At 37.5% G+C, this 15,994-nt stretch overlaps 1 protein-coding gene across 3 annotated transcripts in view; it reads left to right on the forward strand.

Annotated features, from left to right (window-relative positions):
- TAB2 (TGF-beta activated kinase 1 (MAP3K7) binding protein 2) overlaps positions 1 to 15,994 on the forward strand; it is a 57,159-nt gene that overhangs the window by 25,867 nt on the left and 15,298 nt on the right. For 2 of the 3 annotated variants that reach the window (XM_071740537.1, XM_071740538.1), the window contains exon 2: positions 10,491 to 10,680. In XM_071740537.1, coding sequence (XP_071596638.1) covers positions 10,579 to 10,680 — 102 coding nt within the window. In that variant the 5' untranslated portion in view covers positions 10,491 to 10,578. Of the gene's footprint in view, positions 1 to 10,490; positions 10,681 to 14,837; positions 15,071 to 15,994 lie in introns of those variants that run through there. The other variant, XM_071740536.1, reaches the window with a different exon arrangement.

Below are 15,994 nucleotides of genomic sequence, written 5' to 3' on the forward strand. Positions count from 1 at the left end.
CCATGATTGTGATTCTTTAATAATTATATTTCTTTAGATACCCATTTTTACTTCAGTTCAGAATACAACTGCTGATATGAAAACACTGAAAAACCTTCCAAGTTAATTAACCGTGCTTTTCAAAAAAGTGTATTCCAGACAGCAGCCATGAATGTAAATGGGCTTCAGAGCACTTGCCAATATATCACTATTATCAAAACAAAGACAAAAGGGCTTTTCTGACTGAGCAAAAGACAGAGCATGACCAGCGTGTTGTAGGATGTGATTATTCTTTCTTTTCATCATTTATGAGGATGCATTTAACTGACTGTCTTGAGCCTGCCATTGCAAGAAATGCTGACAAAATTGAGCGAGTTCAGCAGGAAACAACTTAAGATGGTGAGTGACATATGTAGGGAGGCTGAGGAGACTCACCTTCCTTAATGTGGGGAGCAAAACTACAAGAGGTAAGTCATAGCTTCACAAAGGGAAATCCCAATCAGGTGTATGGAGAAAGTTGTTCTTGATGGGGTGAACAGGCACCTCCGCAGGTGTCCCAACATACGTTTTTCAGTGATTCTATGAAAAGGTAGCTGATGTAATTGCAAACTATTCCAGAGTTGTAGGTCCAAGTTCAGAAAACATTCCAGATCAATATTATTTTGTCAGGGATGCTGTTCAAGGTGGTTTGAGACACAGCAGTCTTAGGTTATATAATTTTAGTCTGTTTGAGGCTGCTTAAAGTGAGACTAGTGCTTCCTAGAACATATTCCTACATGTTTCTTAGAAATTTTTTTGTTGGGTTTTTTTTGTTTAGGCAGTCACTGCATTGCTTTCATATGCAATTCTAGGGGGGAATAAGAAGAGTAGAATATAAAGATGATGCAGTCATACCACTGATCGAATTCTGACTGCAAAACTCATATAATACATGGCCCATAATTCACTGCTCAAATTCAGCTTTTTGGTCTAGCCACACTTAATGGGCCTGTAATTCAGATTCTTAATTACAGTTCTTGGAAAGCAGGTGTAATGTCAGCCTCTCACTCTCAGTTTAGCAGTGAAATCTTTGATTTCAGGATCATGCCATTCCAGACTTGTTCCTAGTATTTCCAGTGTGCCCTAGTATCTATGGGGTGTGATAGAAATGAATGTAGCCTAAACTGTTTAAGCCTATGTAGTAGTTCATTGCTGCTGAAATATAAAGAATAATAACTTTTTAAAAAAATTCAAAAAGATTGTTTTTTTTTTCCTAGAAGGTTAATCACTTGAGTTTGACCCAGAGAAGAGGTCAACAAATACCATAGCCACAGCAAAAATTATATCAGAACTGCAATGTCTGGGAGCACAGTGGAGGGAAAAGGAAAGATACCTGTCTTACTGTAGCTTTCAGTCTTCTCAACTTTTACATTGTATTTTCATCCTAAATCTCTTAAGCACTTCCCTACTAAAGCAAGCAGCATGCAATTGCCAGACAAGTAACTTGCAGTGCAGATCTCACTTCTCATAGGGGAAGATAAACTTAATCTTATCCTCACAGTGAGCAAAAATAGTGTCAGTGGGCTTGTTGAGTGTTACTCATAAGCAGTATGGAAACTGAAGCTAAAAAAAAAACAGATCAGCTAACATGGTTCTTTACTTTCCTGGCTAAGGTAGCTCCTCTGGTTGTGTGCTTCAGGAGGCAGCTGACAGATGTAATAATGCAAATGCTGGAGCTTCATTGTTGTCTGCAACAATGAGTGGCCTTTGTTCTTTCTTTTAAATGGTTAATAGAGATTTTGAGCATCTGTATTCAGAGAATTTTTTTCTACTTCTTCTCCAAAAGTGAAGTAGGTTACATTGTTAAGTCTGAAATGACTTTGGAGAGCTGAAAATTAGTTGGCTGGCTAGCCACTTTTGATTTTTATTGAAGACAGTAGATTTTAGCTTCAGTATTTTGAAATAGTGTTTACTTGGAGGTTAAGGAGGGAAGAATTAATAAAGGCCTTAAATTATGAGTTCTAGACAAACTTAGACAAGTATTTTGCATTACTACATACAAATAAATGTTTTTTAAATCAACGAAGAACTGAGAAGTTATGAATCTTCAAGAAGAGCATGATTAATGTTACCTGTGGAGTCCTCATCTGAATGAGCACAATTCTCTTATCAAAAACAATTTTTTCCCATGCATACTCTTTTTGCCTAAAGGAATTCTTAGTTGTCAGTCTGAAATAGAAGAAAAGTTCTGCTTTTGAGATGTTATGATCAGTATCATTACCATCCTGGACCAATTATTGGAGTTCATTGATTATTTTTAGATTATTTTAATTGATATGATTGAAATATTTGATCTTGAATTATGCAAAAAGTGACCCATTTTATATATTCATATAGATCAGAGAAATGAGAGCACTGTCTGAAAGGAATATGTAGAAAGTAAAGGGAATACTTGGATTTTTTGTGGTTGTTTGTAACAAGTTCATTCGCTACTGGGTGGATGCCAGAGAAAGTGTAATTTGATCACTGAGCCATATTTTGTAGATAGGAGTTTTTGGGGGGACAGCCTGTTCTGTCCATAGGGGAAAAGCTTAATGCCAAAATCTAAAAGCTTTCTTTTACATTATACTCTCTATTATTTTGCTCTAGACTACTGAAATACAGGTATATATATCACATGTGATGCTAAAAGTGTCTGTGTTTGATTTAGTTGTTGTAGTGTTTGGTCAGTAAGTTTTCAGACTATACTTTTGTTGAAATTTGTCTAAATAGTTATTTTGAGAATATTTTGATAATGATTTTGCAAAACTCTTAACATATCATTGGTGAAACATTAAAATCTGATGTGATGCCTGTAACCTTTTCAACTGTTTGAATATTTTCTCAAGTCTCGTATATATGAAAAAGAGTTTTTTGTATTTCGTTGTTTGATTCTTTCAAAGAAAGTCCAAAAGTACTTCCAGTTTCTCTGTGAATGGTATATTTTTTAAATTATTAGCTAGTCTTCCACACCTAACTTATACTGCAGGTAAGATAGAAATACTTGCTTGAAAGATCTTTAAGTGTTAAATTTGTGTTCCTTCCGTTTAGTTTGTAAATGAGAATAAAGTACCAGTTTTTCTAGACATACTTTTTAAAAAACATTCCAAAAGCTTCTTTCCTTGGTACTAAATAATATTATTTTCCTCTAGGGAAGAAGGCAAGCATTACCATTCTGTGAAATAGTTTTTTGTCTTCAGATCATAGCTCTGAGGATGATTTTATCTGGCATAGCTTTTACCAGCCTCAATTGCTCCAGTTGGCACAGGCATTTGATGGGCAGAGCAATGAACAAGGCTGGGAAACTTAATCAAGTTAAATATAGCCTGGGCCATAAAAATGAAATTACTAAATAGACTAAGATGTATTCTGAACAAGTAATCTATTTTCTTTATATAAGTGATTGCTCAAGGGAGAGTGGGGAAGTGCCAGCCCAGGAACCTGATGGAAAGGAAAGAAGGATCTTGAGAGAATCCGGACCTCAAGACTGTTCTAGATGCCTCTTATAATGATGGTCCTAACCATTATACCGCTCCTAGCATGAATCTACATAAATTATCCCTGTGAATATTAGTGTTTCTTTAGGAAACTTGCTATCCCAGGAGTGATAATTCCACAGTGTAATCTTAATTGACTGGTTAATTAATGATAGTAAGTTACAACTACAAGTCAAGCAATTTATAACTCATTTTGTATTTTCATTGAGATGTGAGTGAAAGGATTTGGTTTATCATAATGAAGGCTTAAGCTGTATGTGATTTCTGTGGCTTGAAAAAAAAATTTGTGGTGAGGATGGCACGTGGCCATTAGGAGGGAGCTGTGAGTTGTCATGACTGTGCATGACAACTTAGGAGGAAGTAAAACAGCTTTTTTCCTCCTCTTCTAGTGGAGTGCACTAACAGTCCAAACACACAGCTATGGGCTGGTGATGATACATTTTAATGGCCTGAGCAGTGCCTTTCAGGTAAATAAGGTCACAAATTGCAGCACCAGAACTTCAAACATACATTTGTATGTGATGTATAACATATTTTTACATACAGATAACTCTTCAGACTGCATAGGAAAGAACACTGAAGAACATTAAATATGATGAATTTATTTTACTCTTAAATCACAGATTTTGTAACTTGTCATAGCTTAAAGACTTGCTCAAAATACTATTGCACAAGCTAGCCTTGGTATCTTTTTGCTTTCCTCTGAGCAGGTAACCTCTCCAGAGCCAGTTCCCAAAGTGAATCTTTGAAATACTACATGAATGTAGCTTCAACAAGCTGAATGGTTGTGGTTTTTTTCTGTCCACACTGTATACCAGTGCTGACTGCCACAGATAGCAGAGCCCTATAAATTTTTGCAAAATGTTAGTATTCTTCTCTAAGTGCTTGCTAAATATGGGGAATTGGAGATTTTGACCCTATGACCTGGAAAAATTCTTGTTGTTTCACCAGTTAGAATCTCTGCTATGTTTTAAAATGAGATCAGCAAAGAGACTTAGTTGGTAATACTGTTTGGAAGATAAAGTTCAGAGGTGTAGTGTTTTGTCTAGTGAAATATCATAGGAAGATGATGAATAAGCTGGAGTATGATAAGAGAGAAACCGTCTCTTTGGTTGCATTCCAGTGTGTTAGAAATCAGTGTCCAATTATATTCCTGGCATTACTGTGGAGTTACGATGTTAGACAGGTCTTGAGGGGTGTGTCAGTGAGTTGTCATAAGGCTTGGCTGTGTGTGAGCTTACTAATCTTTTTCACTCTTCATAACTATCCAGGGCTTGTCTTTTGGTTTGGTTGGTTGATTTTTTGTTTGATTGGGGTTTTTTAGGGGTTATTTTTGTTTGGATTTTGTTCATTTGTTCTTTTTTTCCCAAAAGTAGTGCTATTTGATATGGACATGTGCCTAGAGTCTTTATAGTAAAGTTACCATTAATACAGTCTTCTGTGCGGTAGAGGTATCAACTGTTGAAGACAGCACACCAATTTAAGAGACAGAATAATAATTAAAGCAAGATATATTTAAAGTAGGTACTATTTCTAGAGTTAACTGTCATGGTATGACTGAACCACCCTTAAATTTATGAGTAATATGGAGTATCACAACTAGATTTAATTTACTTTTGTTATATTAATTCTTTTTTAAGGTCTTTAGTTCAGTTATTGCATTGGTCTGACTTTCTGTTAGAATATAATGAGCAGCACGTAACATGGCTGTGAGGGCAGAGACCCAGCAGGAAAGTTCTTCATAGGAATTTTATTGCTCATAGTAGCCTTATTGTAGCAGAAAATGAGAATTTGAAAGACATTTTAATTATTATTATTACTGTTGCTATTCTATCGTACCTGTTGTTAGAAGGTCATTTAATTATTTTAGTAATGAGAATTCCTTCAGTTTTAGACTTTTCTTGCATGCCCTGTGAAATGCTGTTGAATTTCCCATTATTGTATGGTTTGAGGAGATTTTGACACTGTGCCATGACAACTATTCAAAAGTGTCAGCATCAGTGTTGCCCTTGCTGCAGTAGCATCAGCCCTTAGAGCCATAGGATGGAGAGATCTCTGACCAGTTAGCAAACATTACAAAGAAAACAAGCTTCTTTTAAGTTTAAGAGCAGAGATGGTAGTTTACTTTAAATCTGCTTTCCAGACCAAGCTTTTTCTTTTTTTTTTTTTTTTTTTTTCCTTCAGCACCTTCTTATGGCAAGAGTTAGCCCTGTCTCCTTTTTACTCCCCTGTAGTTAGGATTATATTTCATCCTCAGTGAGAGGATTGAACTTCTTGGCTTTTCTTCTTTGCTGCCTTCCCCTCTGCCCCACGCTGACTATGTCAATTTCTTAAAGATGAGACCAGGTTTTGTTGGAGTAGGACTTAAGGCTGAAAAGCAAAAAATGGAGACTGACTTAATGAAATCACAAAAATTATTAGAAAAACTTCCTTACCAAATCAGGAAATAGCCTATACCTTGTGAGTTCCTAAATGAGAGAGATGCAAACAGGTTGGTTTTTTTTTCATAGATTGGTTTTTTTTCAGTCAAAACTGCAGGAAAGTTTTGTCTTAATTTTTTAAAATATTGGGGTGAACTCATTCATTTAAAAAATCTCATTGTTCATAACACTAGGTGTGCTATAACAACATTTTAGGTCAATGTTACAAGCAAGCAGTTTCTTTCCTTTAAGAAGAAATGTTATGCATGGATTAGGAAAAAGAACACAGTATTTAAAAGTTTTCTTTTTTAAGTAAGCTTGGATTATAATGGTTTTAAGAAAAGTTAGTTCTCTGAGTCACCATTGCAGGATTTTATTTCTGCTGACAATTTCTGGAATAGAATTTTCAGTTTACTTCTGTAATGCTGTATTGCCCTTATTTTATGTCTGAGTCTCTTAATGAAGCCAAAATGTTGCTGCCAGCAGTTTTCCTTACCTCCTGTTGGTACCCTTTTCTTCTGCATTATATTACTGGCTGTCTTGGCTGTTCACTGTTGAATTTGTGCCTTTGATTTTCCACTGGTGTATATATAACTTTATTCTGGATGTCCTGCTGCTGGATTCAGAGTTCAGCAGCTGATGACAGTGCTGTTTTCATTCCTTAGGGTTGCATCTGTCAAAATAACTTGGAACTCCTTTAGGCTTTCCTTTAGCAAAGTGCATGCTGAGTCTTTTTTATAGTTCCATTGCAACATCAGGAACTGGGGAAAAAAACCCTTTTAATCTGTTTGTACCATTGAGGCCACATGAGGTCTCTGTTCTTCCCCTTTAGACTCCTTAAGGTTAATTTTAATTTAATAATTGTCAAAAATATATTTGAGCTCTGTAGTAGGTTTTTCTTGTGTAAGTGATGATTGGAGTAAAACCTTAATATTCATAGGATATAAGTGCATTTTTCATATGCTGTATGGTCAGTGAAGTCATATCAGTTGCCTGTTGTACTTGAAACTGAAAGGGGGAAAAAAGACTTTGAATGTGGTCATATAGAATGCCTACAGTGTGTGTATATTTATATATTACTCTGTGAATTAAAATATTTTCATTTCTTTTCCTCTATACCTACAGTAAATCTAGTCTCACACTAGAGAGATTTGCCACATTGACATGATGCATATATACAAAAATTTCTTAGTAACTTCAGTAAGTAGATAAAGTAGATGTCAATTCTAGCTCTTCCTGCTTCAACTGCATCCATCTTCTTTTTGGTTGTAGGCCACCAAAAGTTTACAGTACAGTAGTAAAGTAAAAATAAACCATGTCCCAAGTATTGCATGCTACCAGCAAATAATTGGAGTTTGCAAACATTTAGTGTCCATAAGTAACCTTTATGTCCATAAGTAATTTTATGACTTAGGAATATGCACAAAAGCTTCTTTGCAGAACTTCTTTGAATTTTATAGTAGTAATCAGAATGCTTTGCAGTCTCAGAGTAATAAATGGAAATTGTGGTCATTGTGTGCTTTATCAAGACTACAGACACTGAAAAATGAGCTGAAATACAAAATATTTCATTGAAAAGAAGAATTGGGCTTATGATACAGAACTTTCTTCTGGTTTTAAGTATTCTAAATAACGTTTCTTAATCTTTTATCTGTGTTTGTCATTATAAAAGCGCATGCATGAATTTTTTTTCCCCACGCATTTTTTGCTGTAAGAGGTGTGAAGGTGCTGTTTTGCCAATCTGATTGATTAATTGGGCAAAAGATGGAAATCTGTAAAAACTAAATACAGACCTTAAGTATGGTACAGGGAATTTGAGAATTTACTGTTTTATTAATGTATAGTGTATTGTGGTATGGGTTACTTTAATGAAGGTTAGAGAAATTGGAAAAAAAGACGTCTTAGGATTATAGGGAGGTTGACTGTTCATTTAGCAATATGTTTATTGGACTATTCAAAATAGGAAGGGTGGAAAAGTGGCATTTGATACTGAGCTAAGGCAAACCATTTTCCTTCTTGTTAATATAATCCAATTCTGTATTTTTCAGCACTTTCTGTCATCTTACCAGCATTGAATCTTAATTAGAGAAACATTGCAGTGCAGTTATCATTGATTAACAATGGAATTCCTTAATTGCTTTATTTCCTGGCCTTTTTTCTCTGCTGAATAATGTTTTTCTTAATAGTTGGTAAAAAGAAAATGTAAGATCAATAGTGTTTTGTCACTGCTCAGATTTGTCTAGTGTTCTAAACCACTGAAGAAATAAACAGCTGTGTGTTTTTAGTGAGGCATGGATTCATTTCTTACATTGCGCTACTTCTGCCACAGAGCTGACTTTTTCAGAGTTTAAGTATGTAAGATTTCAGAGCAGTGCCAACACAGCTTGACAGTTTCTGAAGACATGTATTTTGAACAATTGGGCACGGAATCTCCAGTCACTGTTAATGCAGGAGGAAGGCAGCTGCTAAAGGTGCTTTTAGGGGAAGATGTGAAGCCCCATTGTGTGCTCAGGGGCCTCCTGTCTGGTCTGGCTGTAGCTTGTGTGCTCTGCCTGGATCATCAGCTCATCCTTTGGGTCTGATATAGTGAACAGCCGTTTGCTCTAAGACCTTAGGGACTCCTACATTATTTGTTTTCAGACCTTTATGAATTGCTTGCTTTAAAAAGGTATAAATACAAACAGATTTAGCATCATTTTTAACAGCATGTGTACATACTGAATATGGTGCCAGCCAAAGGAGCTGTATTTAGTACTTGAAATTGTGTTTAAAGACTATTTCATTACTTCCTTTTAACTTTTTTTTTTTTTCAATTTTCATCATTTATTTTAATCATTTTAGTGATAACATTTAATGTAGCTTTTCTCTGTAATAGAGTAAAGCCTGATAGAAAATAATTTACCACTTTTTGTTTCAGATGAGGTATTTACTTTGGCCAGGGTGATGTTTCTCAGTTATGTATGCCAAGATTTACTGCTTCAGATGGCTCTTGAACACTGTGGTTTTTCAGATGCATAATAAAGGTATTCAAAACAAAATATTTTGGTCCTCAGCTTCTCCAGTGTTGCAGTTTCTGATGCCTCTTAGGTGTGTCTAAACTTCAGTATAAAATACGATCACAGCTTGTGGTCCATGCTCCCTTTGAAGTAGTGATAGCAGCAGCCACAGGGTGCCTTATATAGCAGCTGTCTTCAATATTTCTCTATGCCTTTGAGATGGCACTCTTAGTGTACGCAGGGTAAATTTGTGGAGGGTTAGTTAGGGTATCTTGTTTTCAACTAAAATCATACTGTTCATATTCAACTGTTCATATTCAACTAAAATCATACTGAACACTGTTAGTGTTCAAAGTGTGCTCACTTCTTTCGACTTCTGTGGGACTCACAGAATCCTGTCTTGCCCGATCCTTTCCCAAATCTTCATACTGGTCACCTCTTTTCATATCAATTGTTGGATCTGAGTGGAACCAGATTTCCTAGCTCTCAAATAGTTGAGCTGCTCTGCCTCTGTTTAATAAAGTTCACAAAGAGAAGGGAAGCTGAACATGCACGGTCATCTAAACAGAGTATGTGTTACAGAGAGAAATACCATGACCTTAGTTTCCAGTTCTAGCAGTCTGGGCTGGTACTTGTACATAAGTTTTGAAGTTGTGGTACTGTTTTAAATAGTGGAATAAGGTGTTGTATTGTGTTGTTATAATGTACACTAATTAAATCATGGGTAGGGTTATGACCTGTGTTTTGTAGGAACATCTCTGAAAATTTTCTATTCTTGCCTGTATTTTTAATTATGTATTGTGATTATATTGGAGAAAACAGTATTTATGTGTCCTGGAATATTCTTAGGAGTTCCAGTCTTCACTGTTTTATTAGCTAATAAGTTGTTTTATCCCATATATAGTGAATATAGATGGAGTCTTCAGTGTAACATACACTTTGAGTTGGTTTAGTTCTCTGTTGTCTTCTCTCCTTCTCTGTTGTCTTCTCCCTTTCCCTTTTTTTTGGTGGTTGTGATATACTCTTCTTCATAACTTCATACTTTCCTTCAAAGGAGAAAAAGAATTAGCTGGAGAAACCTGAGTTGTTAAGACTAGAAGGAATGATTCTGTGATCTCAGAATATTTCTTAAGTATGTTGAGTGAAAAGCAGGTAGACTACTGGTAATAAATGCTGAAACATAGAAATTTATGTATTTCTAGCCACAATATTCTGATGGTAGACAGTAACAGTGATGCTAAAGGTAACAGCTGAATGAACACTACCTTTCTATTTTTTATGTAGACTTTCATGTTTTAAATAAGAAAAATGGAGTTATTAAAACCATTGATTTTAATACCTTGATAATTAAAGTATTTTTTATTTTTAGTGTATTTTTGTTGTCAATTTAAAAACTAACAAACTGATGAGGTGTGTGTAAATGGACAATTTTGAAAGTTGACAGAAATCTTGTGAGGGGAAAAAATAACAAAAAATTTCATAATTGGAAAAGGGGATTGTATTGTTTTCCTTTTAGTTGGATTTTGTTACGTCAGAAGTGTCTGCTTTCAAGTGTCTTAAAGTTTTTCTTCCTCTTCCAGAAAATGCTGGGGCAGAAGAGATGAGTACTCCCTTTACTAAGGCCTAAAACTGCCTGTTGAAAGACAATCCTGACCAGGCAATATACGAATGGCCCAAGGAAGCCAGCAAATTGATATTCAGGTTTTACGTGACCTGCGACAGAAGTTTCCTGAGGTTCCTGAAGGTGTTGTATCCAGATGCATGTTACAGGTCAGTGTTCCATTAATGACTGTACAATTAAGCAGTAATGCTTATTTTAAGATTTATGTGTGGATGTCTCCTTTGAAAGCAGATTGTTTGTTTTTGAGTGAGACAAAAAATAAATGGCCAGTTTCTTAGTTACACAGCAGGCTAAGTGTTAAATTGGCCTCTCTTTTTTGGTGCCTGTAAATCAGTGTGTGGATCTGTGCATGGAGACTGCCACCTCACCAATCAGTATGCTCTTGCCTTTTGGCCATCTCGAGAGCCGGAACTAGGTTCAACAAGGCCAAGTGCCGGGTCCTGCACTTTGGCCACAACAACCCCATGGGGAGCTCCAGGCTGGACACAGAGTGGCTGAGAGCAGCCAGGCAAAAAGGGACCTTGGAGTCTGGATTGACAGGAAGCTGAACATGAGCCAGCAGTGTGCCCAGGTGGCCAAGAAGGCCAATGGCATCCTGGCCTGTGTCAGGAACAGCGTGGCCAGCAGGTCCAGGGAAGGGATTCTGCCCCTGTACTCAGCGCTGGTGAGGCCACACCTCGAGTCCTGTGTCCAGTTCTGGGCCCCTCCGTTTAGGAAGGACATCGAGGTGCTGGAGCAGGTCCAAAGGAGGGCAACTGGGCTGATGAAGGGACTCTAGCACAGATCCTATGAAGGAGAGGCTGAGGGAGCTGGGGCTGTTCAGCCTGGAGAAGAGGAGGCTCAGGGGAGACCTCATCACTCTCTACAACTCCCTGAAGGGACAGTGTAGCCAGGTGGGGGTTGGTCTCTTTTCCCAGGCAACTCTCAGCAAGACAAGAGGGCACGGTCTCAAGTTGTGCCGGGGGAGATTTAGGTTGGACATTAGAAAGAATTTCTTTACTGAGAGGGTGATCAGGCATTGGAATGGGCTGCCCTGGGAAGTGGTGGATTCTCCATCCCTGGAGATATTTAAAAAGAGACTGGATGTGGCACTCAGTGCCATGGTCTGGTAACTGCAGCGGTAGTGGATCAAGGGTTGGACTTGATGATCTCTGAGGTCCCTTCCAACCCAGCCAATTCTATGATTCTATGAAAAGGAGAAGTGCAAAGCCAACTTGCATCCAGCAGGGACCATTGAAGGCAGTGTGCCACAGATACACATCAGCGCCTCTGCTTTCCACCCCCAGCATGTAGAGACAGTGCTGGTGACAATGCACATCTCCTGCAGCAAGAAACCTAGGAGTGTAACAGGAGTACACCCGCATTCTCTTTCTGAGTCAGTGTGAATCAGGCAGGACCAGGGGGTTGTAGCCTGACATCCACTGTGTTAGACAGGAGTGGGTGTCGTGCACTGGTGTGCTTCTGCCTTGACCTTCCCAGGCTTTTGGCTGCCAGATGAGCTTGATATATTTTAGTGAAGCTTTGGAGTCAGTGCTGCTAATCTATGGATTTCTGCTTGGTTTGGAAGTAACAAAGCATTTTAACTACTATTGAAGTTAAAGCTAAGGCTACAGACTGCCCCATCATCCACTTCTGCCTCCAGCTGTTTTCTATAATGCTGCTGTCAGAATATTTATGTGCCCGTATTTAATATATTTAGTTCCAACTTCTGATAACTTAATATGCTCATCCATAGCCTGGCATATGGACACCTGAATGCCTACAGATAACAAGTGCTGATAGACTTAGTTAACGGTGTCACTTGAACGTGTTTGTTTTGCATTTTCCAATAAAGCAAAAACATCTATATTGATTGGATTTTTTTCATTGTCTAAAATACTAAAGCTTTTGAGTACTCTGGATAATAAGAGAATTGTCTAAATACTCATCCTTGTCATTAGTATGGTGATACACAGCTTGATTTGAAAAAGATGGGTCACGAGTTCACGAGAAGGTGTCTGTCTATAGCCTATGTCTAGTACATATGTGGTTTAGGTACAATTAGAGTATGAAGAATGCTGATGTCTTGCTTTTTATATGTATCTTTATACATAAAATTACATATCTGTGTATACTTACATATATGTAGTCACATACATGCATCCAGTGTTTATACTGTTGATAGTAAAAGTGGGACTGTGCCAATTTACTATTCATATTTTTAAGACTTTGACATGACTTTCAGTTCACACTAAAGTAAGAAGCTGTACAGTCCTTTGAGAGAACTGTTTTTTATTTGCAAGAGGGCAAAATTCTGCTTGGGCCTTGTGAGGTTTCAGGCCTTCTCAACCCATTCTCTCCGTTTAGCTGAAGACTATTATTTAACTGAACCAGACTATAAATTGCCTGTATGTGTTCTCAGAATTGTACACCAGCATTTTTATATTAGTTCTCTGTAGGACTAATCTAATTCTTACACTACAAGTGCAGCTTAGTTCTTCAAACATGAGAACTGCTTATCAAGTAATGTCAATGGAATTGTCAGTGAATGGATCAATAATTACCTTTTCAGTGTTATTCTTGATAAGGTAAAACCTAGTGCTTGGCTCTCAGGACACTCGGCAGTCTGCATAATTTTGGGCACAGTGGACTTTTTAATTGCTTTTTTTTTTTAAGAAAAAGGAACTGTAAACTGAATAAAAGATTCTGTACGTCCCATACTTTGACAGAGATGGGAGGAGGGTGTAGATTTTGAGTGGTTTTGATCAGTTGATATTTCAAAAATTCTATATGCTATTTAATGTCCCATATGTGCAATATTATTACATTAATTCATTAAACTAGAAAGCTACCTTTCTCATGTTAACTGAGAGCTTTTAAGACTCACCAACAAAATCCTGTCTGCCTGACTATACTACTCTAAGATAGGGTGGGTTGTTTTGTTTTGTTTCTTTTTTAATTAAACCTAACTCTTTAAAGCAAAAAAAATTTTTACTTGGTCTGTCAGTAAAGACTGGAAAGCAGAGTTTGAGAGCACTTCTGCATGTTTTTGCTGTACTGCTGGAACAGTGTCTGAATCTTAAGTTCTGCCTTCTTAATAGTTAAGTGTGGCAGATGGAATTTCTGATAAATGCCGTAACTGTGGTTTAGGTCAGAAATAAGTACTTAAGGATGTGATTTGGTTGAAGAAATGCTGCTTTCGCCTTGCCCCCGTAGTAGCTGATGTGCATCACATGTCAGGAGAGATCAGAGAAGTGTAGAATGGTTTGGGATGGAAGAGACACTAAAAATCATCTAATTCCAACCCCCTGCACAGGGACACCTCCCCCTAGACCAGGTTGCTCAAGGCCCCATCCAACCTGGCCTTGAACATTTTCTGGTAGGGGTCATCCACAACCTTCTGGGCAACCTGTGCTGGTGTCTCACTGCCCTCATAGTGAAGAATTTTTTCCTGCTATCTAATCTAAATCTATCGTCTTTCAATTACGTGTTAACCCCTTGTCCTCTCACTACATGCCCTTGTAAAAAGTCCCTCCCCAGCTTTCCGGCAAACCCCTTCAGGTACTGGAAGGATGCTGTTAAGGTCTCTCCGGAACCTTCTCTTCTCCAGGCTGAACAACCCCAACTCTCTTGACCAGCCTTCGTAGAAGAGGTGTTTCAAGAAGGAAACCTAAAAGAGTTTAAATAATGATATTGACAAAAGTTACTTCAGGTCACTGTGAATTGTGCAGGAAAACTATACAGAACCACAGTCCTTTTATTTGATTTTTTTTTTTTTTTTTTTTTAGTCACTTTCAGCTTCTTTTTAAAGGCGGGATTATATCATTATGAAAAAACTAAGGATAAAGATTATTCATATGTCTTGACACAAGTAGGCCCCACTGTTGAAATATCTTAACAATACCTAGCATACTAAAAACAGAGGACCAGCAAAAATCTAGTAGGATGAAACCTAAGCCCGTGTAATGTAGAAGTAAAAACATTTTACTGCTTTCTTGGGCTGACAGCAGTGAATGTTCCTGAGAACATTTGCATCTCTCCATTCTTCCCAGCAAGCCTCCTGCATTCAGCTTTTCCTTTCTCCTCACATAAGGGAGTTGCTGCAGTGTCCACAGTCTGTGGATGTTGTCCCCCTTTGGTTTTTTGTTTGTTTTTTTTTTTTTTGTCTGGAGCATTCTAATAACCACCTGCTCCTCAAGTCTAAGTCCTCTCCTTGCTTTCTTGTTTCCCTCCAACATTCTTATTCTTTTTTTTTTTCTTTCTCTTTCAGGGTGCCAACATTTTAAACTCAATTGGGACATGGGCAGAGCTAAGATGAGGGGTATTGTTTTGCTGGAATATGCTCAGTTCTGCCATCAACCGGTTCTCTGATCTATAAAGAGCTAGAAGCGGTTGAAACTCTGCCTCTGCCAGCCAGAAGATGCCAGAGGTTCCATGTGCCCCTGTTTTCCCTTTGAGTTCTCCAATTTGCTCATTGACGTCACTGAAATTTTGGAACTGATTGAATGCAGTCTTAAAAAAGAAAAAAAAATTGTCCCAAGAAATGCATTCAAGCTGAATGTAAGGGCCTTGCAAGCTTGGCCTGTTCATTTTTTGTTTGGTACTTTTGGCCTTTTTGTTAATAATTTTAATTCACTCAAATTCATGCAAAATCTGCCTTTAAAATCTCTGTAGCTTGTTTTTCTGTGGCATCCTATCTTTTCCCCTTTTCTGGCTCCCTTTTCACCTTTGCAACAAATATAAGTCTATTATTCTTTTCTTACCCACTCTTCTGTCAATGTGTGAATCCTTTCTTCACTACTAACTTGCCCAAACTAGAGCCAATACACATACCATCGATTTGACCCATTTTCATATCTCTCTTTTCTGCAACACTCCTTACATACAGCTGTCTAGCTAGATAGCCTTTAAGGGAATCCTGTTATTTTAAAAGGTTTTGTGGCTGGTTTGGATTTTTTTATTTGGTGTTGGGTTTTGGTGTTTTTTAAGAATTCAGAACTACATCTGGCCTGTATGAACACATAGTTTTGGTTTTATGGGTGGAGTTTGCCTTTTCCTCCCACTTCCTTGTCTGTTATTTTCTTAATTTTTCTTTTTTTAAACTGTAAGGTAGGGACTGTCTTGCTATGTCTTCACAACATTCTCTATGATCTCTCATCCTGGTTGAAGGATGAGAGTAACTGACTGCTATTTTAACAAAAATAAGTTGGTGCAAAGCATGTAGCACGGGCCAATTCATCTCGCTTGTGTTATTTGATAGCTAACTGATAATGTGACTACTTGGCATATGCAATTTTTTTTTTTTTCTCTTGATCATCCACACATTCTTTCCAGTAACTGCTTCTGCTGGATGAATTTGACACCTATTTATTTCTAATAACACCTGGGCCTCAACAAGTGCTCTTCTGGCTGCAAGTATTAAACTTAAGTTATTGGGATGCGCAGGTGGGGGAGGCGCGAGAGTTCTTGTAAGAGAAATATGAA

Source organism: Heliangelus exortis, chromosome 3, assembly GCF_036169615.1.
Source record: "Heliangelus exortis chromosome 3, bHelExo1.hap1, whole genome shotgun sequence".
Taxonomy (NCBI): domain Eukaryota; kingdom Metazoa; phylum Chordata; class Aves; order Apodiformes; family Trochilidae; genus Heliangelus; species Heliangelus exortis.